Here is a 24,760-nt window from a genome sequence, read left to right as displayed (position 1 = left end):
CCGAGGACGGTGGGGGGGATTGGTTTTCCTCCCACGCCTCAAGGATGAATCACCAGGGTCCCTCTGCACATTCGGCTGGCCCTTCAGCAAGCGGCTCACGTCCTCTCTTGGCTCCTGTCTAGCCTGGCAGACAGACGACAGCAAAAAAAGGCAGTGCAGGAAAAGAAGGGGGGTGGCAGAGGAATTCTGCTGCGTGATCCTTCTCTTGCCTGACCGTTTTCTGCCCTTCTAGCCTGATCTTTTCTGTAGCCCAGAGTCACATTTAAAACGCAAGGTGAGATGGATCTGCAAAGATCTGGGGAAACAGCAGCAGACTCCAGAATGCTGCTTTCTAAAGATCCTAAAAGTCTCCTTGTCTTGGAACAGTTTTGTGCAAATTAAGAATATCTGCAAGTCTGTCTGCAAGCCCTTAAGTCTCTTATAAATCCAATCAATATCTTTTGTGGGGAGGGGGGAACAGGACCTGGGGATCTCCCAGAATTATAGCTCATCTCCAGACTACAGAGATCAGTTCCCCTGGAGAACATGGATGCTTTGGAGGATGGGCTCTAGGGCATCGTACCCCGCTGAGGTACTCCCCAGGCTCCATCCCCAAATCTCCAGGAGTTTCCAAATCTGGATCTGGCAACCCTAACCCCCTATCCCCACTAGTGGCTGGGAGGGGGGGACCTGGGAATAATAGCGGGTGGTATTTGAGCCCCTAATCCTTCCTTTCATTGAATCCCATATCAATGTCATTTTTCCCAAATTGGGGGGTGGGGACCCAGAACTGTGTATTACCTTTTCTTCTTAACATCTTTCTGAATTGAACAAGCCGTATGGAAGATTGTGAACAGCTGAGTTAGTGGGAGCTAGCTCACCGTTTGTTAGCCTCCAGCTCACACATCTTTCTCCTCGCTCAGGAAAAAAGGCTCCAGAGCAAACTGACTTATGCCGTAGCTCACAACTTTCATGCCAGTAGCTCACAAAGTAGAATTCCTGCCCACAAGACTCCGCAGCTTGGAGGGAGTATTGGTTGTGAATCCCCAAAATTTCTATTTTGGGCCAGTTTGGTATAGTGGTTAAGTGTGCGGACTCTTTTCTGGGAGAACCGGGTTTGATTCCCCACTCCTCCACTTGCACCTGCTGGAATGGCCTTGGGTCAGCCATAGCTCTTGCAGAGGTTGTCCTTGAAAGGGCAGCTGCTGTGAGAGTCCTCTCAGCCCCACCCACCTCACAGGGTGTCTGTTGTTGGGGATGAAGATAAAGGAGATTATGAGCTGCTCTGAGACTGAGATTCAGAGTGGAGGGCGGGATATAAATCCAATATCTTCTTCTTCTTCTTCTATTTGGATTCACTTGTAAAACGCAGCTCTCCTCCAGCAAGCGGCCTGCGCTGGCAAGCAGGGATCTCTCATCGCTAGAGAGTCTTAGATGCTGTTGGGATTTGGGGGGGAAGAGGTGAAGCGTGGGCAAGGCTGTGTGTCAGAACTGGAGTTCTGTGTGACACGTCGATCCCCTCTTCTCCAGGAAGGGAATCAGAGCCAAGCTTTCAGCTGGTCTGGGGGAGCAGGAGAGAGGATGGTGAAGAAGAAGATAATTGGATTTATATCCCGCCCTTCACTCTGAATCGCAGAGTGGCTCACAATCTCCTTTACCTCCCTCCCCCACAACAGACACCCTGTGAGGTGGGTGGGGCTGAGAGGACTCTCACAGCAGCTGCCCTTTCAAGGACAACCTCTGCAGAGCTATGGCTGACCCAAGGCCATTCCAGCAGCTGCAAGTGGAGGAGTGGGGAATCAAACCCGGTTCTCCCAGGTAATAGTCCGTGCACTTAACCACTACACCAAACTGGCTCTCAGGGATGCCAGCCTCTGGGTGGGATGTGGGGATGCCCCAAAATTACAGCTCATCTCTAGACTGCAGAGATCAGGTCCCCTGGAGAAAGTGGATGCTTTGGAAGATGGACTCCATGGCATTGGACCCATCTGAGGTCCCTCTCCTCTCCAGACTCCATCCCCAAGTCTGCCGGAGTTTCCCAACCCGGAGCTGGCAACCCAGCTCCCTTCACAGCCTACCAGTGGGGATCTCGCAAGCCTAGAAGAGGAGGAGGAGAACAGGAGTCAATGGGCTATGCCTTGCTCCAGTTTGCAGACCAAAGAGGGCAATAGGCTTAGAAGGATCCAACTCTTCTGAGGATGGCATCATAACCAGCAGTGGATGGGAGGCAAAATAGGAAAGGCCTCCAGTTTGCCCTGACAAAGGGAGGAAGGAAGGAGGAGGCTCCCTACAACTTCCTGTTGGGTTTGTGACATTGGTAGATCCTGCCTCCTTGCAGAGACCGCCCTCTTGTGATGACAGTGGTTTCCACTCACTTTCTTATAAGCAGGGCTTTTTTTGTAACAGGAACTCCTTTGCATATCAGGCCACACACCCCTGATGTAGCCAGTCCTCCTGGAGCTTACAGTAGGCCCTGTAATAAGAGCCCTGTAAGCTCTTGGAGGACTGGCTACATCGGGGTGTGTGGCTTAATAGGCGAAAGAGTTCCTGCTACAAAAAAGCCCTGCTTATAAGAACATCAGAAGAGCCCTGCTGGATCAGGCCAATGGTCCATCTAGTCCAGCATCCCATTTCACACAGTGGCCAATCAGTTCCTCTGCACAGCCAACAACAGGGCATAGAGACTGAGGCCTTCCCCTGGTGTTGCCTCCTGGCTATGCGATTCAGAAGATTAATGCCTCTGAACAGAAGTTCTTTTCAGTCACCATGGCTGGTAGCCATTACAGACTTATCCTCTATGAATCTATCTAATCCCCTTTCAAGCTGTCTATTCCTGTGGCCATCACTACATCCTCTGGCAGCAAATTCCACATTTCAATCACTTCCTGTATAAAGTTGTATTCCCAAATACTTTGCACGGGATCGTCCCAGGTCATTGGCCCACTGGGATTTTCTCTGGTGGTACGAATCTCCAGTCGATGTACCCGGAGAAGAACAGCCAAGACTGGGTTTCAAAAGCCACAGAGCCACCTCCGCTCTGTTTACTCGCTCAAAAGTAAAAATAGATCCTCTGTTGGGAGACTCAGCCTCACCTTTGGGATGCTCAGCCAGCAGGCTGTGGGTAAGGGAGACTTTCCCGATCACATCATCCCGGCTGAGGGAAGAACAAAGAGACGAAAGGGAGGGGGGAGAAGAAAAGGTTGTCACAAACCACCACAAAACGTTAAAGCCTGAAAATGTCAATTCATACAGGTCTGGCACAGTGTTGGGATGAATGGATATTCCTCATTGCTCTATTAGACTGCAGTTCCACTCTAACACTGTATTCCATGCTAACTACAATAATCTTATTCATTTTGGAATTACAGAAGATAGAAGATATTGGATTTATATCCTGCCCTCCGCTCCAAATCTCAGAGTGGCTCACAATCTCCTTTATCTTCCTCCCCCACAACAGACACCCTTTGAGGTGAGTGGGGCTGAGAGAGCTCTCCCAGAAGCTGCCCTATGAAATGCAATCTTTAAGACTTCAGCCCTAAAATTCATAGAGAAGGCTGACACACACCCTGCCTGTTTCCCTGATAGGTTCAACCATCCCAACCCTTAGGAAGTTGTTTATATTTAATCCTTTACATTGGAGGAGCACTTCTAGAAGAAGAGCAGGAGGAGGGGGGAAGGAGATTGGATTTATACCCCACCCTTCACTACCCAAAGGAGTCTCAGAGTGGCTTACAATCTCCTTTCCCTTCCTTTTCCCACAACAGACACCCTGTGAGGTAGGTGGGACTGAGAGAGCTCTCCAAGAACTGCTCTTGAGCAGAACAGCTCTCACAGAGTTGTGACTGACCCAAGATCACTCCAGCTGTTTTATGTTTTATGGGAGGGACGGTGGCTCAGTGGTAGAGCATCTGCTTGGGAAGCAGAAGGTCCCAGGTTCAATCCCTGGCATCTCCAAAAAAGGCAAATAGGTGTGAAAAACCTCAGCCTGAGACCCTGGAGAGCCGCTGCCAGTCTGAGAAGACAATACTGACTTTGATGGACCAAGGGTCTGATTCAGTATAAGGCAGCTTCATATGTTCATATGTTCATATGGGGAGGAGTGGGGAATCAAATCAAACTTGGTTCTCCCAGATAAGAGTCCGTGTACTTAACCACTACACCAAACTGGCTCTCGCACCCAGTTCTAGTTCAATTGGAAATGGTGGCAGGCACTCTAGCTAAAAGATTGCCCACCGTTGGTTTAAGAGCCAGAGCTGTGTTGTGGTTACAGTGTTGGTCTGAGAGACCTGGGTTTGAATCCTTGTTCCATGGCCAGCACTCACCTAACACTGGGCCAGTCACTCACCTAACAATGGATAAAATGGAAGAGAGGGAATCCAGAAGCCATTTGGGGCCCCTATACTGGGGGGGGGAAGTGGGGCATAAATAGAGTAAATATACTGCAACAAGGTGAATGGTTCAGTGGAGCAATGCATGCTGGAAGTCCCAGGTTCAACCTCTCCAATGATCCCAGAGAGCAGATGTTGGGGAAGATCTTCCTCTGCCCCAAACTCTAGTCAACTATTTTCAGCACTGTGCTAGATGGCCAATTCAGTGTACGGCAATTGCACACCTTCATGATCTAAGATGCTAGTAACTAACAATGGAGAGGGAACAAAAGGAAATATAGATGCAATCCACAGGAAATGACATCGTACCTTAGTGCATCTTCATCCATCACGTAGAAGGATACAGAGTGGAATGTGGGGGGAAGATGGACCTCGTATTCTTCACCCCAGAAAGGGAACAGAGTTTTCCACACTGTGGCTGTCCTGAGAGAAGGAAGGGATTAACCAAAAATAACAAAGAAGAAACCTACTGAAAACACATAGAAGAGCCATCTTTTGGAGAGAGCTAGGTCTACACCCCGAAGTTACAAATGTTCCTCAAGGAAGCAGCAAGAAGATTACTCCTTCATACCTAACTCTGGTAAGCTCTGGTAAGATCTCACCTGGAGTATTGTGTTCAGTTTTGGGCACCATATTTTAAGAAGGATATAGACAAGCTGGAACGGGTCCAGAAGAGGGTGACAAAGATGGTGAGGGGACTGGTGACCAAGTCCTATGACGAAAGGTTGAAGGAGCTGGGGATGTTTAGCCTGGAGAGGAGGCGGCTGAGAGGTGATATGATCACCATCTTCAAGTACTTGAAGGGCCATCATATAGAGGATGATGTGGAATTGTTTTCTGTGGCCCCAGAAGGTAGGACCAGAACCAATGGGTTGATATTAAATCAAAAGAGTTTCCGGCTCAACATTAGGAAGAACTTCCTGACTGTTAGAGCGGTTCCTCAGTGGAACAGGCTTCCTCGGGAGGTGGTGGGCTCTCCTTCCTTGGAGGTTTTTAAACAGAGGCTAGATGGCCATCTGACAGCAATGAAGATCCTGTGAATTTTGGGGGAGGTGTTTGTGAGTTCCCTGCATTGTGCAGGGGGTTGGACTAGATGACCCTAGAAGTCCCTTCCAACTCTGTGATTCTATGATTTGGCAGGACATTTTTTTATAGCTGCAACTCCTTTGCATATTAGGCCATATCCCCCTGATGTAGCCAATCCTCCTAGAGCTTACAGCAGGCCCTGTACTAAGCCCGGTAAGCTCTTGAAAGATTGGCTACCTCAGGAGTGTATGGCCCAAAATGCAAAGGAGTCCCTGCTACAAAACAGCCCTGACATTTGGAAATCCAAAAGAAGCCCCCCTTTCTCAAATTCTTGAAAATTTGAAAGCACAGAGCCTGGGAAGAGTGAAGTTTGGGGAGGGAAGGGAGTTCATCAGGGATATGATCCCACAGAGTCTGTCCTCTGAAGCTGATCTCTATAATCTGGAATTCCAGGACAATTCCAGGCCTCACCTGGAAGCTGGTAAGCTTAGAACAATACACATTTATATTTAATTATATTGAGATTTCTCCCCCCCCCCCCGCTTCTAATTACTGTGAACTGTGTTGGGAGTCAAACCTGGCTAAAAATTGGGATAAAACTAAATAAGCACTCCTTACGCACAACTGGAAGCAAGGAAAATATCCCTGAACTGTGACAATCCTGTTTGTGGTTTAAAAAAAAAAAAGGAGAAAAAAGAGTTAAATTTAGGGCACTGAAGTATTGCCAGCTTACCTGATAATGGCTTCATTGTCAATTTTCACAATACAGTAAGGGTCACTGCTTCCAGTACTGAAAACAAGAAGAAGAAATCAAGAATACCCACGGCAAAGATTACTTAGAACACAAATAAACTTTTACTTAGAGATGCCAAAGACTGAATCTGCGACAACTGGCATGCAAAGGAGGCATTTTGCAATTGAGCTATGGTTCAGATCCACTTTATTATGATCAATACTTTTTAACTCCTCCATCCCTCTCTGCCCCACTGGATTCTGTGTACAGAAAAAAAAGAAAGAGAGAACTAGGCCATGGGTTTTCAACTGGGTCAATCAGTACAAATAACCATCCAATTATTTAATTGCGCATGAGACCATCCCTCCCTGTGTGGAAATCAGCAGAAAAAGGGAAGACAGAAAAGCTGAGCTGTCATGGAGTATTCTGGATAGATACACCAGCTTCCTTGAGAAACTGACTGGAGCTTATGGTTACCCCATAGGGAAGGAGCATCAAACTCATTTGTTATGAGGGCCAGATCTGACATAAATGGGACTTTGTGGGGCCAGGCCATGTGTGTCATAAAATGTAGTGCCCTGTAGTGAAGATATAAACTTTATAAAGGATACAAACACAATTAAAGATATTTTTAACTTAAAATACAAACATGCTTAAAATACTTGCAATATTTTGTTTAAAATGGAAAGGTGGGGGAATAGCGGGATTTGGCAATGCAATTTTGAAAATAAAACATCAAGCAAAAGCACAAGGATCACAGCAGAAGCTAAAAATATTAACCAAAAATATAAAATGATCTGAGCCTATGAAAACATAAAATGGCTGGGCATTGCAAACTTCTCCTCCCACTGAGCCTACTCAGATTGGCTATGGCTCTTCAGTGTAATATTCCACTTTGGCTGTGGGTTCCTGGGTTGGAATACCCACTAGACACCAGTTCTCAGGTCCGTTCAGGAGAGACAAGCTGGCTCAAAGCATCAACCCAGTTTATTTATTTATCTCTTTACAAATAAAGAGACAACTCCAGAAAGCAACAACGTCAACTGACCATACAAACCCTGGAAAGTGAAATGAGCTCCATTCCACTGAAATACATTGCAGCACAGACAAAACTGCAAGGAAAACATGGAACAGATTTTCTATTAAGGTCTCTGAGCCCAGATAGACTACTTCCAGAGTAGTCTATCTAGAGTAGTCTATCCAGACTACTTCCAGACCTTAATGGAAAATCCATTCCGCATTTTCTTTGCAGCTTTGCAAGCCCAGAAAAGGTTCCTCCTGAAGCTGGTGAAGACAAAAAGCCCTGGGTGGGCCAGTTGTGGCTCACAGGCCGGACATCTGACACCCCTGATTATTTATTTGCTTCATTTATACCCCTATTGTTTGAGGTAAGCCTGGTTGGTTGGAGGGAGGCCTGGTTTGTGGGGGAGTCAGCAACTCAGAACTTTGCTACGCCCGATCAGCAGGGAGAGGGAGCCCTGGTCCCAACCCTCAGGTTAGCTAGGCCCAGTCAGCTGGGGGAGGGGCCCCCATCCCAACTCACAGTTTAACAAGGCCCACTGAGTGGGGGGGGGGACTGTCCCAACTTTCACCTTAGCTAGGCCCATTTGGCAGGGTGGAGGGGGTCACCCTCTCAGCCCACAGTTTAGCTAGGCCTGTTCAGCAGGGTAAAGGGGGCCACCGTTCCAGCCCCAGTTGCCCCTCCCCCCACTGGATAGGCATAGCTAAGCTAAGGGCTGGAGATCACTTATAAAAGCAGGGGATCTCCAGGCCTCACCTGAAGGCTGGCAACCCTACCTATGGTGATCCCATAGGGTTTTCCAGGGAAGAGACTTTGGCCATGTTCACACAGCATGTTGAGTCCGTGTTAAACTGACCCGGTTCTGTTCCAAATATCTTTGTTCCGGATATTATCGATCAGACTGACATACTGCAATTCGAATCACTCTGCGGTGAAACCGTCTTCTGTTGTCCACACGACGGCACCATGCAGTTCTTTTTTTCCCCACTATTATGCGCATGTGCATGCGTGCACTATGAGCTTGTGCGCATTATGCACACGTGCATATGCACATAGGTTAAAACATTATGTGGTTATGTGCATATTGCTAAGTAGTAAAAAAAAAAATGGTGACCGTAAACCGGATGTCTGAGGCTCCTTTTGCTCTGGGACAGACTTCAGACATCCAGAAGTTGGTCGAGAACTATCCAGACGTTGAAACTACGAGGTGAAACCGGAGAACTCAAAAAACACCACAAAGGAGCAGGTAACAAAATACTCCGGTTCCGAGAAGGATGGCGGGGGCGGGGAGGCTACCACGAGTTAATACCAGGAGGCAGATGTTGCTGTCTGATCAGTCACTTTTAATTCGGTATGAAACAGCAGTGACAACTGATTATACTGTGCGTCTGAACAGGGCCATTCAGTGGTGCTTTGCCATTGCCTGCCCCTACATCCTTGGCCGTCTCCCACCCAAATACTAACCCGGGCCAACCCTCTTAGCTTTTGAGGTCCGATGAGATGGGGCTACCCAGGTCAAAGCCTAAGTCTTCTGCTGCACACAATATAGCTACATGAAATTATCAGGCAGGGTAGAACTGAGAGGATAAAGCAGGGGGGAAAGTATCCCTATACACCACTCCGAAATCTTTGTGGGGAGTATGGATTGTACAGAAAGATCGTTCTTTTCCAAACTTGTTGGAAGACCATAAGGTTCTCTTCCCACCCACCCCCCAACTCTGCCCACGCAAGATCATTCAGGACTTCAAAGATGGCTTGTTTCACCCAATAAACTGTTGTCAGAACATCTGGAACACCTTATGGTGCTCCATCAAAATCCTTTGTATTTTGAAAGGTTTAATGTGGGATTTTCTGTGCTTCAGCAAAGGTTCTCGCTGTTGACTCTCTCTTTTTTTATTTGCTTTCAACAAATATCTTCCAGAAAGATTACCCCCGAGACAGCAGAGGAAGTACAAGGTTGCAACTAGATTATCTCCTACAGAGATAATAATTAATATAAAAAAATTTGCATCCTGCTCAAAACAAATTGATTTGCCCAAAGGACAATCACATTAAAATCACAGCAGTTAAAACCCAAGAGGATGACAGCCAGCTTCCACCAATCTGCAAATCACTAAAGGATATCACAGTTTTAAAAAAAAAACCCACTCATCCTCTAAAAATAAACTGCCTCAATGCTGCTTACAAAACCCGGTGGATCTTCTGGGGAAACCCCTTCCAGAATGCTAGAGATATACTAGGGATGCCAGCCTTCAGGTGGGACCTGGGCAGCAGTGGAATTCTAGCAGGAACTCCTTTACATATTAGGCCACACCTCCTGATGTAGCCAATCCTCCAAAAGCTTACAAGGCTCTTTTTTGTAAGCTCTTGGAGGATTGGCTACATCAGGCGGATGTGGCCTAATATGCAAAGGAACTCCTGCTAGAATTCCACCCGTGGACCTGGGGAATCCCCTGGAATTACAGCTCATCTCCAGACTATAGAGATCAGCTCCCCTGGAGAAAAAGGATGCTTTGGAGGGTGCATTCTATGGCACTGCGCTCATCTGAGATCCCCCTCCTCTCCAAGGCTCCACCCCCAAATCTCCAGTTTTCCAACGTTGGGCTGGCAACCCTGCTTCCACGCTTCCCACCAGTGGCCAAAGAGGACCAGCAATCTTAGTTGTAACAGAAGATGTTCACAGTCTAGCTGAAGAAGCTCGTATCTGTCATGGGGAGGGACCCACCAAAAAGCTCTGTGGACATCTTTGGCTGTACAGGAAGAAGTGCCCACTCTAGGACTTCCATCTCTCTTTTTACTCTATGACATAAAATGCCATTTCCTTCTAGGGAAACTGATCTCTGTAGTCTGGAGATCTGTTGTAATTCCAGGAGAACTCTGAGCTGCACTTTGCAGTTGGTTCCTTACATAAGGGAAACATAAGCTTTTCAATGGCATCAGATTGGATCTCTAGAATCACATGCTTTCCCAGACTAGGAGGATTATGGGTAAGGAGCCAGCATCTGATCAGCAGAGCTCCCAATTCAACCTCTGAGTGTCTGATCACAGGACAACAGAAATGCTTCAGCATATCACCAGAAATTATACCTCCGGTGCACATGTAATCTTTCCCTGAATTCTTGAAAGCTTTAGAACTGTACCACACACACATATGTAGTTTCATCTCAGGTGGAGCCAGACAACTGTGTTTAAGAGCTCTGAAAATGACAGCACGACAGAGGCAGCATGCCATGTCTTTTGTTCTGATGTCACCTCCAGTTAACCAGGTTTCTGAAGCCAAAATCTTGACAAGCCTGTCTGGCCAGAGATAAAAGTGGGAGTAGCATTCCAATGCTGCTGTTGTGTTTGACAGAAAACAACAGACCCAATATGATACAGTAGCTAGGAGTCTCAGAACGGGGGAGATCTCGGTTCAGATCCTCGCTCAGATATGAAGCTCAATGGATAACCTTGGGCCACTAACTTAGCCTAACCTCCCCACTGCAAGGGGTGGCTGTGAGGATAAAATACAAGGAAGTGGTGCCCTGAGCTCCTTGCTGGATGGGCAGGGGGAAAGTGGCCACCCGAAAGTGAAACCATTGAGCAAAAAAGAGGTTTGGGGTGAGAAAAATCCCTACAAGTAGAACTGATTTTGAGTCCAGGGGCACCTTTAAGACCAACAGAAGTTTCTTCAAGGTATGCGCTTCGTGTGCATGCGCACTTCTTCCTGCTCTTACCGTGAATAAACTTTTGTTGGTCTTAAAGTAGCCACTAGACTCAAAAAAATCTGTTCTGCTGCTTCAGACCAACATAAGTCAAATTCAGCCAGTAGCAGAAGGATGCAGGGGCTTGCTCAGAGTTGCAGATGCAACACACTCCAGTAGGAAACTGTATCTCAGATGCCAGGCGCCTGGTACAAAAGTTCTCACTTCAAAGCCCCGGGCATGAAAAGACAGCCGGAAAGGAATCCTGGCTGTGGAACAAAGTCCGATGGCTCGTCTCCCAAGACAAAAGCCATTCAGCTGCCAAGAAGGGAGGGTTTTATTCTGTTTGCGTCTTCCATCTCAGATTCATGAGAACACACACAAGCCCGCCCCCGCCCCCCCCAAGCCTGCTGGAGAAGCAGAAAACCAACTGGAAAAATGCAGATAAGTTTTTGTCTTCAGGCTGGAAACAGGAACATCGGACTCCCTGGGTGTTTGACTGGACCTGCAAGCATTGAATAAGACAATTAAAAGACTCCTGGGAGCCCCAAAATGCTTGTGCACAGTGGAGGCTGCCTATAACATCTCTGAATGCATCACTACCTCTCTTGTGGTCGAAGTAAATCTGTTGCCTCTCTGAATCAGGAATGATAGGATCTGCTCTGACCCAGATGGCCCAAGCTAGCCTGGTCTTTTTCAGGTCTCCAAAGTTAAGCAGGCTTGGCCCTGGTTAGTATTTGGATGGGAGACCTCCAAGGAATCCCAGGGTTGCTGAGCAGAGGCAGGCAATGGCAAACCTCCTCTGAATGTCTCTTGCCTTGAAAACCCTACAGGGTTGCTATAAATCACTGCAAACTGGCTGCCCTTTACACACAGAGGCAATCCTTCCATTATGCTTGTGTGTGTGTAAAGTGCTTTCAAGTCACAGCTGACATGTTTTCAAGGCAAGAGACTAACAGAGGTAGTTTGCCATTGCCTGCCTTTCAGAGGAGGCTGCCTGTAGCAACTCTGCATGAATCACTGCTCTGCTTTTGTATCAGGAACCACAGTCGGGTCAGTGACTCACACAGAGATACAGAGAGTATGCTTCTCTGGTGAGTCCTACATCTTACACATTCTAAAAAACCTCTCCTTTTGTGGCACAGAAGAGCATGGGAAAATGTGGAATTTCTTTTAATGTGGGATAGCCATCAGCAATTTAACACACACGCACACACACACACACACACAAGAAGATTCAAAAGTAGCATCAACTGGATGCTAGGAGGAGGTCATTAAGGAAAATGGGAACTCTATTGGAAAACAACATATCTAAAAGCGCATCATCTAAAAGTGTTAATCAAATGCATCAGAGACCTGTACCGTTTCACATTTCAGTTTTAAATGCATCATACATGGAATATTCCACAAGAAGGGACCATGGCAGAGCACCTGGTTTGTAGACAAAAGGACTCAGGTTCAATCCCTGGCATTGTCAGTTAAAAGGATCAGGAAATAGAGAAAAAGACATCTACCCAAGACCCTGGCGAGCTGCTGCCAGTCAAAATAGATCATATTGACAATGGCAGACCAAGAGCCTGACACAGTACAAAACAGTTTGCCATGTTTCAAACCCAACTGGGTCATTACCAGGGGCCCCCTCCCCAAATACTGTCTGCTACAGGCTCTATCCCATCTGCAGTATTAAAACTCTGCAACTGTACATCTCTTATCAATTTATTGTCTACAGTATGTTATGTACTGCCAGGGCTTTTTTTGAGCCGGAATGCACAGGAATGCAATTCCAGCTGGCTTGGTATCAGGGGGTGTGGCTTAATATGCAAATTAGTTCCTGCTGAACTTTATACACAAAAAGACCTGTGCAAAACAATGGTGCCATCAGGAGGTGTGGCCTAATATGCAAATGAGTTCCCGCTGGACTTTTCACACAAAAAGCCCTGTGTATAGCTGAACATGTATCTGCAGCACACAAGATGTCACACTGCATACTGAATAGCACTCAGTGGACACGTGGATGCTTTTATACACATAAGTAGTATGGACAAGAGATCTGGCTTCCAGAGAGGTGGTACCCCAAAGAAAGACTCATGTTCTTAATACCAGTATTTTCACAAGATGTTTTTACTCCCCCCCCCCCCCCTTTCTTCCCAACAGGAAGAAAAAAAGTGGCTTGCATCACTTATGCATTTATTTAGTAAATTTATATCCCGCCCTACCCAGCAAAAGGCTCAAGGTGGATTACAACATATTTAATAGCAATTAATAATCATTCTCCTCTCCTCCACGTTAACCTCACAACCACCCTTCAGATAACCAGGGCCTTTTTTGTAGCAGGAACTCCTTTGCATATTAGGCCATGCCCCTCTGATGCAGCCAATCCTCCAAGAGCTTGCAGAGCTCTTATTACAGGGCCTACTGTAAGCTCTAGGAGGACTGGCTACATCAAGAGTGTGTGGCCTAATATGCAACGGAGTTCCTGCTACAAAAAAAAGCCCTGCAGATAACTTTAGCAAAACTGACCAAAATTCAAAACAACTCCACTGTGCTGACTCAAGTGAAGAAAAACCCATAAAAGTTACCAAAATAGAGACAGTGATTCACTCAGGTCAGGTTCGAGAACAGCGTGGGCGTCCTGGGAAATGAGGGAATGCCCATAAAGCGATCGTTTTAGCATGTTTGCCCTTCAGCGCTTGCATTGCAAGCTGGCGAGCAGAATATTTATAGAACCCGTGCCCCCTGAGCCTCCAACTGACCCCCCCTTCCTTGCAGGAACACTTTGCAGTGAAATCCCCACTGGACCTGCTTGATTTGCTGTTATCTCCAGTGAAGCTGACTTAACCACCACGGAGATTGGATGAAGACCTATTCCAGGGCTGCCAACTCCAGGTTGGGAAATTCCCTGTGATTTGGGAGGTGAAGCCTGCACAGGACAGGATGCGGGGAGGAGAAGGAACTTGGCGCTGCCACAGACTCCGCCCTCCAAGGCAGCCATTTTTCACTAGAGGAAGTGATGTCTGCTGTCTGGAGATCAGCTGTAATTCGGGAGGATCTCCAGGCCTCACCTGGTCACCAAAAGCAAAAACCAACAATGGGATCACAGCAGAGATACACGACAAGAAACCGAAAAAGATAACTGCGATTTGTATAGGCTACCATGCCGTTTTATAAAAGCACTTTTGAATTTACAAATATCATTTACACAAAAAATTGACAGTAACAACCACAAGAAACAATTAAACCATTTTCAAACAGAGCTCATTGTTGTTTAGTAACACAGCATACAAGTAATAAGTTATAATAATGGACGCATTTTGTGTTATGTTTTCTGTTTCTTGTAGCTCGCCTGGAAACTGGCAATCCTATATTCTAGCAATTATTTTCTAATGAGCGAGTTCACCAAAGTCCGCTTGGCTGTCCTCAGAAAGGTGTTCTGCACATGCTCCGAGACTCCTTGGGATTCTCCTTGCTGATTACTCTATCTAAGCAGATGCTGCCTTTTCGGCCAGCCCCGTGGGAGCACAGTCACATCACTGTGCATCTGGCTGCTTGATCGGAGGTTTATATCAGGGGTGTCACATTCATTTGTTTTGAGGGCCTTGCCGAGCCAGGCCATGTGTGTCATAAAATGTAATGCCAGGTAACAGAGATATAAACTTTATAAAGGACACAAACACAAAGATTTTTTTTAAAAAAACTTAAAAGTAAAATGTTTAAAACATTAGCAGATTTTGGTCTTAAAGGTGCCTTCTTTGTATCTCTCCCATGCAATCCAGGCTCTCTCAGTTGCACAGAAGAGCTACTGAGCCAAGCCTCTCTTCCTTCTATTGGCTGAGGCTCCTCCCCCTCCTGGTCACCTGGGGAAGAGAAGAAAGAGTCAGAGCTTCCTTTGAAGCAAGCTCTCCCTCCCCTCCTTGCGACCCAAGGGAGGAGCCTCAGCCAATGGAAAAAATAGACACTTTGCTCTGTAGCTCCTGTGCTATTAAGCAAGCTTGATAAAGCAAGCTGTGATGCAGAAGGAAGCCAGAGAGGAGGAGGATGACAGCCAGTTGCTCGGGAACCTGATAGGAAGTCCCTGGAGGTCTGATTTGGCCCCCAGGCCACATGTTTGACACCCCTGCCTGCACTAGGACATAGTTACAGGATCTGCCAAAGCACTGGATGAGGGTGGAGCTGCTCATTGCTCCTTTGTTTGCTTCTCCTCCTCCTGTTGTCCCCATTTTTTTTCTATTTGCATCTCACCTACCCCCTTGGTTTGCTGGCAAATAAATTCACATGTGTGAACAATAAGACAGTCAACCATTTTATATTCTGCACTTGCCAAAGTATCTTTTCAACTGTCAATGACCTATTTTAGGACACTAAGGCATCAACACACAAACCCTTCTTGCTTTTAAGGGTTGAAAAGCAGGGCAATCAATACAGCAACATGCAATATTTAGAGCAGGTAGGAACCAGAGAAGTACTTGGTAGAAGTACTGGATCGTTGCAAGCGGACCCTGACTTTCACCTGAAATATTAGAGAATAGGAAAGGATATGGGGAAGGGCTCCAGCTCAGTGGTAAAGCAATTGCTTGGCAAACAGAAGGCCACAGGTTCAATCCTTGGCATTTCAAAAAAAAAAGAATCAGGTAGCAGGTGTTGTGAAGGACACTGGAGAGCCACAGCCAGTCTGAGTAGACAGTAATGACCTTGGTGAATCAATTCAGTATAAGACAGCTTCATGTGTCCATATAGATCCAGGTAGGCAGCTGTGTTGATCTGAAGCAATAGAATAAAGTAGGAGTCCAGTAGCACCTTTAAGACCAACAAAGTTTTATTCAGAATGTAAGCTTTCATATGCATGCTTACCACTTTGCATTCTTAATCACTGCCCACCAGCTATATGTAGCATTGCTCACTGTACCCCATTTCATTGTCTGATGAAGAATGCATGCATACGAAAGCTTACATTCTGAATAAAACTTTGTTGGTCTTAAAGCTGCTACTGGACTCCTACTGTGTCCATACAGGATAATAATAATAATTTTTAATTTATATCCCGCCCTTCCCGCCGAAGCAGGCTCAGGGCAGCTTACATGGCATAAAATGCATACATTACGATAATACAATAATAAAAATACACTAATTACACAGCAATTATATATTACTCGATTAAATATACTGTTCCATTAAAACCCATCAAATTTAAAACCAACAAATTAATTCGGTGCTACAATCGCAATGTTATTCATCTTGGCACAATTTTACGCGACGACGGTACAATTAATTCCATTAAGAAAAAGCCAGCTGAAAGAGGGTAGTCTTGCCGGCCCCGCGGAACTAGTTAAGGCTCTGCAAGGCCCGCATCTCTTCTGGTAATTGGTTCCACCAGTGGGGAGCTGTGATCGAAAAGGCCCTTTCTCTCATAACTTTCAGCTTGGCCTCCTTCGGCCCAATATGTTTTAGAGAACACCTAAAGGGGGGGGGAAATGGCAGCCAAAAATGAAATCAATCCTAGCCCCCAGTAGCTTGCAGTCTTAAATGTTGATACCGCAGGAAACTATGAAGAGTTAATAAGGGTGGATATGAACCAGTACATTTTGCCTTTATTGCAGATGGGGTGAATACTATTTCTATTGTTATGTATTTAATCTGCGAATCGCCTAATGCCTGCTACTGCAGAACTCCGGGTGATGTACAGTAATGTTAACATTTACCAGATAGAAACAATAAACATTATATTATAAAAGCAGATGGCAGCTACTGATGCCTTCATTATCCAGATTTACAGACTGCTGGCCACTTCGCGGGCAGAGCCAAGTTCTGTTTCTTCTTTGCAGACTCCTCTGTTTTGCTGGAGATCTCTTGCCAAGCAAGATTTGACGCATCAGTCGTCTGGAATCGTGTCGGTGAGCCAGCAAGAGATGACCGAGTTCGGGATGCATCCTTTCAAAGGCGAAAAAGCAGCAGAGAAGGAGCGTCCTTCGATAAGAGGCTTTGCAATCAGTTCCCGGATGACTCACCTGTTGCCATGAGCTCTGACAGATAACAGGAACCATTCATTCCAAACCACACAGAGGCCAGAGGTAATTTCCTCTGTGCAGAGAGCAAACAGCATCCATAGGAACAAAGATATTAAGGATCATTTCCTATGAGATACAAAAGATAACATTTGCTCTCTAAGACACCGGAATCCTGATCAAAACAGGCCATTCCTGCAGCTGCTTTTTTAGCCCCAGTGCAGTGCATGAAGGTCGCTGGAGAGCTCCCAGAATTACAGTTGGTCCCCACATGGCTTTTTTTGTAGAAAAAGCCCAGCAGGAACTTATTTGCATATCAAGCCACACCCCGATGCCAAGCCAGTTGGAACTGTGTTCCTTTGCGTTCCTACTCAAGAAAAAAGCCCTTGGTCTCCAAGTAAAAACAGATCAGTTCCCCTAGAGAAAATACTGCTTTGGAAGGTAGACTCTATGACATTATACCCCACTGAGGTCCCACTCCTCCCCAAACCTCACCTTTCCCAGGCTGCACAGCCCCAAATCTCCAGGAATTTCACTACAGTTGGCATCTCTAGGCAGAATACCGGTCCCTGTATTGGCTGTCCCCTACTGGGGTTATGGGCAAACTCTCCTCAGACTTTTTGATCAGAGAAACAGTGTGGTGGCAACAGGGAGTTAACTCTCTTACCCCACAGCATAAGTGTCCAATTTTATGTCCATATAGGTTGCCAGTCTGTTTCTGGCCCTCATCCAAAGTGTTGGGTTTAGCCGTAAAACGTGTTAATGGAAAGGCATTAAGATCTCTTGAAGGCCACCTTCCAAGAGCCAGTTTGGTGTAGTGATTAAGTGTGCCGACTCTTATCTGGGAGAACCAGGTTCGATTCCCCACTCCTCCACATGCACCTGCTGAGTGACCTTGGGTTAGCCATGCCTATTGCAGGATTCGTCCTTGAAAGGGCAGCTGCTGTGAGAGCCCTCTCAACCCCACACACCTCATAGGGTGTCTATTGTGGGGGAAGAAAATATAGGAGATTGTAAACTGCTCTGAGTCTCTGATTCAGAGAGGAGCGGGGTATAAATCTGCAGTCTACTTCTTCTTCTTAAAGGCTGCCTGCTCCTATATGAACCTACCTGACTCCTACAGGCCAGGTGCCTCTATCATCTGAAGTTAGACAGGTAGCAACTCAGGAAAGGGTCTTCTTGGCTATGGCATTAAAATTATGCCATCCTTTCCTGAAGAATGTCCATCTCCCTCTACTGTTGTCTTCCAACAGAAGGTGAAGACTTCTTTGGTTACTCCCTCCCTTACTCTCATTAGCCCTCCTCCCTGTTCGAAAGCCAGCTTGATGTAGCAGTTAAGAGCAGCAGATTCTAATCTGATCCCCCACTCCTCCACATGTAGCTTGCTGGGTGACCTTGGGTTAGTCACAGAACTCTCTCAGCCCCACCTAACTCACAAGATGTCTGTTGTGGGGAGAAGGGAAGGCAATTCTAAGCCACTCTGAGATGCCCTCGGATAGTGAAAAGAGGGGTATAAAAACCAACCACCCTTCTTCTTCTTCTGTTTGTGTGTTTATACGTTTTAATTATTTCCTATATATTGATCTGAGTTTTAACACTGTTTTAAATGATTTGATTGTTCACTACCTTGGCTACCCAAAGTTGGGTGGAAAGGAGACATACCAATGTTTTTAATAAATCTTCACACACCCTGTGAGGTGGATCAAGATGGGTAGCTGTGTTAGCCAGTCTGTAGCAGTAGAAAAGAGCAGCTTCAAGACTAACACAATTTGTGGCAGGGGGTGTGCTTTCATGAGCCATTGCTCACTTCTTCAGATACAGCACTGCTCGTGCCTTCAGATACAGCCAGGGGTGGAATTCTAGCAGGAGCTCCTTTGCATATTAGGCCACACCCCACTGATGTAGCCAATCCTCCAAGAGCTTATAAAAAAGAGCTTATTAAAAAGGCTACATCAAGGGTGTGTGGCCTAATATGCAAAGGAGCTCCTGCTAGATTTCCACCCGATACAGCTGTATCCAAAGAAGTGACTCATCCCCTACAACAAACTTCGTTAGCCTGTGATGTAGGTTAGGGTTAAAGAGAGACTGCCCCAAGGGCACCAAACAGACTCAGTGGGTATTTAAACATGGATCCCACAGCTCTGAGTCCAATATAAAAAAATGCATAGCACTGACTTGCTCATAACTTGTGTTCTTTCTAGTTTTTAAAAAATAATCTTCTGACATTCTTGGGTGGGGGCGTGATGCATGTTAATGTTTGTTTGCCTTCTGCTAGTACTAACCAATGGCAATCCCGGGGGCGGGGGGGAGCTGTGATGTCAAAGCAGTAAAACTGAAGAGGAATTCAGTGGGACCTTAAAGATGGCCAGTTTATGGCAGCGTGAGCTTCTGTGAGTCAGTGTGCTCACCTCATCAGATGCACTGGGACATCTAACTGAGAGGTACAGTCTGTGATGGAGGCGAGCTCTGACTCTTTAGGCACTGATGTAGTCTCTGTGATTCATTTTAGTCCAGTACATGTCACTCATTCATCATTACTTGAAAGTGAGTGTGGTACAGCCATCAGAGCATCCAACAAGGTCCATGAAGACCCGGCTTTGAAATTTCTATGTGAAACTAGAGAGCTCATGGATATGAGCACGGTATATAACTTAGAACACTTTGTGAGAGCTTTAACTAATTTCAATATTGACAATTTCAATATATGTATCCTTGGAGAGCCACGCCAAATTGAAATTGTAGTGAGTATTTATAAGAGTATAAATAGGAGTACCTTGAATAGAACTCTAGAAAAAATGCAATGTAATATATTGTTAACTGAAAAAAAATTATTTTGGGACATACCAGACCCCTGGTGAGCTGCCTGAAAAAGGATTCTCTGAAAGTGGATGGAAGCAGAGTCCAGTTGCAGCCACACCAGTTTGGAACTGCAATCACACCTGCATTGGTGCACTGGACTTCAGGAAGTTCTAAAAACGAAGAAAACATATGAACATATGAAGCTGCTTTATACTGAATCAGACCCTTGGCCCATCGAAGTCAGTACTGTCTACTCAGACTGGCAGCGGCTCTCCAGGATCTCAAGCTGAGGATTTTCACGCCTACTTGCCTGGACCCTTTTCAGTTGGAGATGCCGGGGATTGAACCTGGGACCTTCTGCTTACCAAACAGATGCTCTACCACTGAGCCACTGTCCCTCCCAAACCATTGTATATTGGAAAATGGACTATGAAATTTCTATGGCAGCCCTCTCTCTCCCTCACCTACTTCACAGGGTCATTGCAAAAATAAAATGAAGGCAAGGAGAACCAAATTCACTGCCTTGGAATTCCTGGGAAGAAAAGAACGCAATAATAAGCCAAGATCTCCTTTTTCAATCGCCGTTGTGAGCAACCCCAGGAATCCTGCACAAGACAGAAGGCGAAGGACAATCGCATTTTAATTCATTCAGCCCATTTAACAAAAGTGGCTGCTTTGAGGGTTGTTGCTTTTCCCACACGTGTGGCAGAAATGAACAAATGACCTTTCTTCACTCCGGGGTGTTTCAGTTACCAACTGAAGAAAGCGTCTCGTTCTTCCTGTAAGAGGCTCTCTCTGTTTTGGTTTTAGGTTCCTTCCACCAATTGTACATCTTCCTCTAAACGTTCAAGGACTACCATAAAGAGGAGCAGGCCCCTCACATGTTATTTCTGTATTCAAGAGCCAGCTGGAAGACTCAGGATTCAACACACTCACACACACCGTGAAGCACACACAGCTCCAAGTTCTTGTATACAAAGAAACAACACTAAATAAACAAATTTCCTCCACGTGTTAATCCCTAGGTGGGGGCAGGGGATCCCCCCACTTTAGGGTCATCAGAAAGCGGAGGAGGGGAGGGAAATGTCTGCTGGGCATGCCATTATTCCCTATGGATTCTCATAGGAAATAATGGAGAATTGATCCGCGGGTATCTGGGGCTCTGGGGGAGGCTGTTTTTTGAGGTAGATGCACCAAATTTTCAGCATGGCATTCTCTGCATGCACCTAGTTTTTTTTCCTGCAGAGAATGCGGGCAGCAAGGCACAGCCTGCTCAGAGGGGTTATAAATGCATCCCTTCCCCTTTCCAACGATGCACACTTAAGTTAACCAGCATCACTGAAAGGTAGGGACTGTTCAACCTGCACTGCTGAACACACATGACCCGAATTACCCAGATTTCAGCCCCTGCAGCTTCCTCTACAGGAGTCTGTTAATCATTGGTGAACGAAAGGAAAAGAGAGTCCATTCTTCTGACAAAATAAACACCTATTCATGTGTGCATTGGAAAAGGGTGGCGGTGGCAGCAGTAGCTCGATTTACAGTTCAAGGGCTTTGCGTCTAACCTTTAAAGTAAAAGGTAGTCCCCTGTGCAAGCACCAGTCGTTTCCGACTCCCGGGTGACGTTGCTTTCACAACGTTTTCACTGCAGACTTTTTATGGGATGGTTTGCCATTGCCTTCCCCAGTCATCACACTTTCCCCCCAGCAAGCTAGGTACTCATTTTACTGACCTTGGAAGGATGGAAGGCTGAGTCAACCTTGAGCCAGCTACCCAAACCCAGCTTCCACTGGGATTGAACTCAGGTCATGAGCAGAGCTTTGAACTGCAGTACTGCAGCTTTACCATTCTGCACCATGGAACTCTTTTTTAACCTTTCAGCCGTTGGTTATTTCCAGGCTGCTCATAGATGAGGTTTTCAGAAAACGTAAGCAGTATAGAGAAGAATGAACGGCTGCTCAGCACTTCTTCATTGGATTAGTCACCCAGTTTTTTAAACCTGAGTCTTTGAAATTTAATCCTTTCATGTAATGTGGATATCATCATCATCCTCAGGGAAAAGGCCACAGCTCAGTGGAAGAGCATCTGCTTTGCACACAGAAGGTCGCAGGTTCAATTCCCAGCATCTCCACTTAAAAGATGCTACAAAAGACCCCCAGATGAGATACTGGCGAAGTAGAAAAAACTAAATTTGATACAAAAACTTAACTCACTCTATGAAGATCTTTAAAAGATTGCTTAAAGATGATATTGGATTTATATCCCGCCCTATACTCTGAATCTCAGAGTCTCAGAGTGGTCACAATCTCCTTTATCTTCCCTCCCCACAACAGACACCCTGTCAGGTGGGTGGGGCTGAGAGAGCTCTTACAGTAGCTGCTCTTTCAAGGACAACTCCTGCGATAGCTATGGTTGACCCAAGGCCATTCCAGCAGCTGCAAGTGGAGGAGCGGGGAATTAAACCCGGTTCTCCCAGATAAGAGTCCGAGGACTTAACCACTACACCAAATTGGGTCTCATCAATGAGATGAGCACTGTCAATGTACAGATTAATGTAAAAGAGCCCAGACCGGGATGGCAGAGGCTGTCCCAACCTTGTCAGATCTCAGAAGCTAAGCAGAGTTAGCCCTGGTCAGTATTTGGATAGGAAACCACCAAAGATGATGATATTAGATTTACATCCCACCCTCCAGTTTGGTGTAGTGGTTAAGTGTGCGGACTCTTATCTGAGAGAACCGGGTTTGATTCCCCACTCCTCCACTTGCACCTGCTGGAATGGCCTTGGGTCAGCCATAGCTCTGGCAGAGGTTGTCCTTGAAAGGGCAGCTGCTGTGAGAGCCCTCTCCAGCCCCACCCACCTCACAGGGTGTCTGTTGTGGGGGAGGAAGGTAAAGGAGATTGTGAGCCGCTCTGAGACTCTTTGGAGTGGAGGGCGGGATATAAATCCAATATCTTCTTCTTCGTCTTCATTTATATTTGATGTTTTTTGATGCAGTGCTCTTTTGCACAGGCCTCTTTTGCATAGCCCCCTGACTTCCAGGGAAGGCTTCCAAGGGGCCTCAGGGCACAGTCTGCTTTTTTCCATTTTCTTTTTGCCATCGCTGGGCCAGCGCAGTGTCCTCAGTGGCAGCCAGAGCCAGGAGAGCTGAGCACAACACAGTGCATTGCAGCAGGAAAATCAACAGGTGGAGGGGAGGGAGGCAGAGGAAGCCATGTGGAATGGGGTTGGGATGGGGGGGGGGGGACAGTTGTAGCTTTTGGCTGCAAAGTGCCAGAGTGGGGGAGAGGGAGGTGGAAGGAAACCCCCCTGCTAGCACACAAGGTGCAGTCCCCTTCTTCACTCCAAAAATTAGGATTGGCTGCCTCAATTTGGCCACAGTCAGAGCCTTCAGCTTTGCCCCTACCCCCAGAAAGCTTCTGAGAAGCAGCAAGCCCCGCAGTGGATGTAAAACGGTGCCCCTTGACTTTTTAAAGAGCCCCCCAACTTATAAAATCCTGGTTCCGGCCCTGCTTTTGCATCACCTTTCAAACTGAAGATGCCAAGGATTAAACCTGGGACCTTCTGCAGGAAAAGCAGATGCTGTGCCACTGGACCACAGCTCTTCCTTTGCAGGTGGATTCATGAAGCTCCCTTATACAGAGTCCAACCCTTGGTCTATCAAAGTCAGTATTGTCCACTCCGGCTGGCAGCATCACTCCAGGGTCTCTGGTCCAAGTGCCTCATATCACCTACTGCCAGATCTTTTTAACTAGAGATGCTGGGGATTGAACCTGGACCTTCTGCATGCCAAGCAGATGCTCAGCTGCTGAGCCATGGCGCTACTACTGCATATTTATTTTATTTATATCCCACCCTCCCCTGATGGGCTCAGGGCGGCAAACAGCTGTTAAAACAACATGAAATTACGGTAAATTGTTACAATAAAATCACTAAAACATCTCAAACATATACAATTCTGATCTTGCATAGAGGCAAGAATTATTAAAACAGCACACCTTAATGGCTTCTAGAACACGCAGCTGTGCCTTTCAAGCGCAGGCCCACCAGGGGTCGATTCAGAGGGTTTAAAGCTACAACAATTACATTGATTAAAGTCTGCAGCGCTAATTATTTGGTGAGGAGTAGGTGTCATCGCCCCTGCTCCTTTAGAGAAATACACAATGCAGAAAATGCATGAATATGGAGAAACTTATATTCCACCAGCAAATGCTCCCAAAACAGAAATACAGAAACCTACCATAAAAAATTAAAGCAACTACCTGTGAAATTTTAGGCAGTTTGCATTACATTGCTCATTGTATATATTATACTGTATTTCTTGCACTGGCATCTCAATTTTGCTTCATTGTATATGGCAGGGGTGGCCAACGGTAGTGAATTAGTGAATGCACCAGAAAAACCATATACCAGGGGTGGCCAACGGTAGCTCTCCAGATGTTTTTTGCCTACAACTCCCATCATCCCCAGCCGGGGCTGATGGGAGTTGTAGGCAAAAAAAACCTGAAGAGCTACCGTTGGCCACCCCTGGTATATGGTTTTTCTGGTGCATTCACTAATTTTTAAATCCAGGTGTTTTATTGCACTGTTTGTATGTTGTTTTATAATACCAGTGACCAGAAGCTTACGCTTGCCAACCTCCAGGTGGGGCCTGGAGATCTCTCAGAATTCAGCTGTTCTCCAGACTAAAGAGATCTGCTCCCCTGGAGAAAATGGCTGCTTTGGAGGGTAGATTCCATGGCATCATACCCCACTGAGGTCCTTCCCCAGAGTTCACACCAAAATCTCCAGGAATTTCCCAAACTAGAAGTGGTGATCTTAGCAGGACCTTTTCAGCTGGGGTACCCCAACTTCAGAATGTCCCCCCTCCCCATATTCACCTACTGCCTCATTTACTGAGCACTGGAAAATCAATATAAGCCCATATATTTTTCCAGCCTTTTAGGGAACATTTGTATTTCCTTAACTCAGATGCTGACTTAACAACATTCATTGACTGGCTAATGTTTTAGCAGTTTAATTCTTTATTACACCAGGGACCAGATCCTCCACATGCAGCTGCTGTGTGACCTTGGATCAGTCACAGTTCTCTCAGAGCTGTTCTCTCAAGAGCAGTTCTCTCAGAGCTCTCTCA

At 46.2% G+C, this 24,760-nt stretch overlaps 1 protein-coding gene across 1 annotated transcript in view; it reads right to left on the bottom strand.

Moving 5' to 3' along the window:
* Nucleotides 1–24,760, bottom strand: part of LOC132586766 (ras GTPase-activating protein 4-like) — an 81,118-nt gene that overhangs the window by 32,035 nt on the left and 24,323 nt on the right. Inside the window, exons 2-4 of the mRNA XM_060258857.1 lie at nucleotides 6,127–6,183; nucleotides 4,677–4,790; nucleotides 3,072–3,133 (exon numbers count right to left, since the gene is read on the bottom strand). Of these exons, the coding sequence (XP_060114840.1) occupies nucleotides 3,072–3,133; nucleotides 4,677–4,790; nucleotides 6,127–6,183 (233 nt within the window). The remainder of the gene's footprint in view (nucleotides 1–3,071; nucleotides 3,134–4,676; nucleotides 4,791–6,126; nucleotides 6,184–24,760) is intronic.

Source organism: Heteronotia binoei, chromosome 18 (assembly GCF_032191835.1).
Source record: "Heteronotia binoei isolate CCM8104 ecotype False Entrance Well chromosome 18, APGP_CSIRO_Hbin_v1, whole genome shotgun sequence".
NCBI classification, from domain to species: domain Eukaryota; kingdom Metazoa; phylum Chordata; class Lepidosauria; order Squamata; family Gekkonidae; genus Heteronotia; species Heteronotia binoei.
This window is presented reverse-complemented; position numbering and strand designations above follow the sequence as displayed.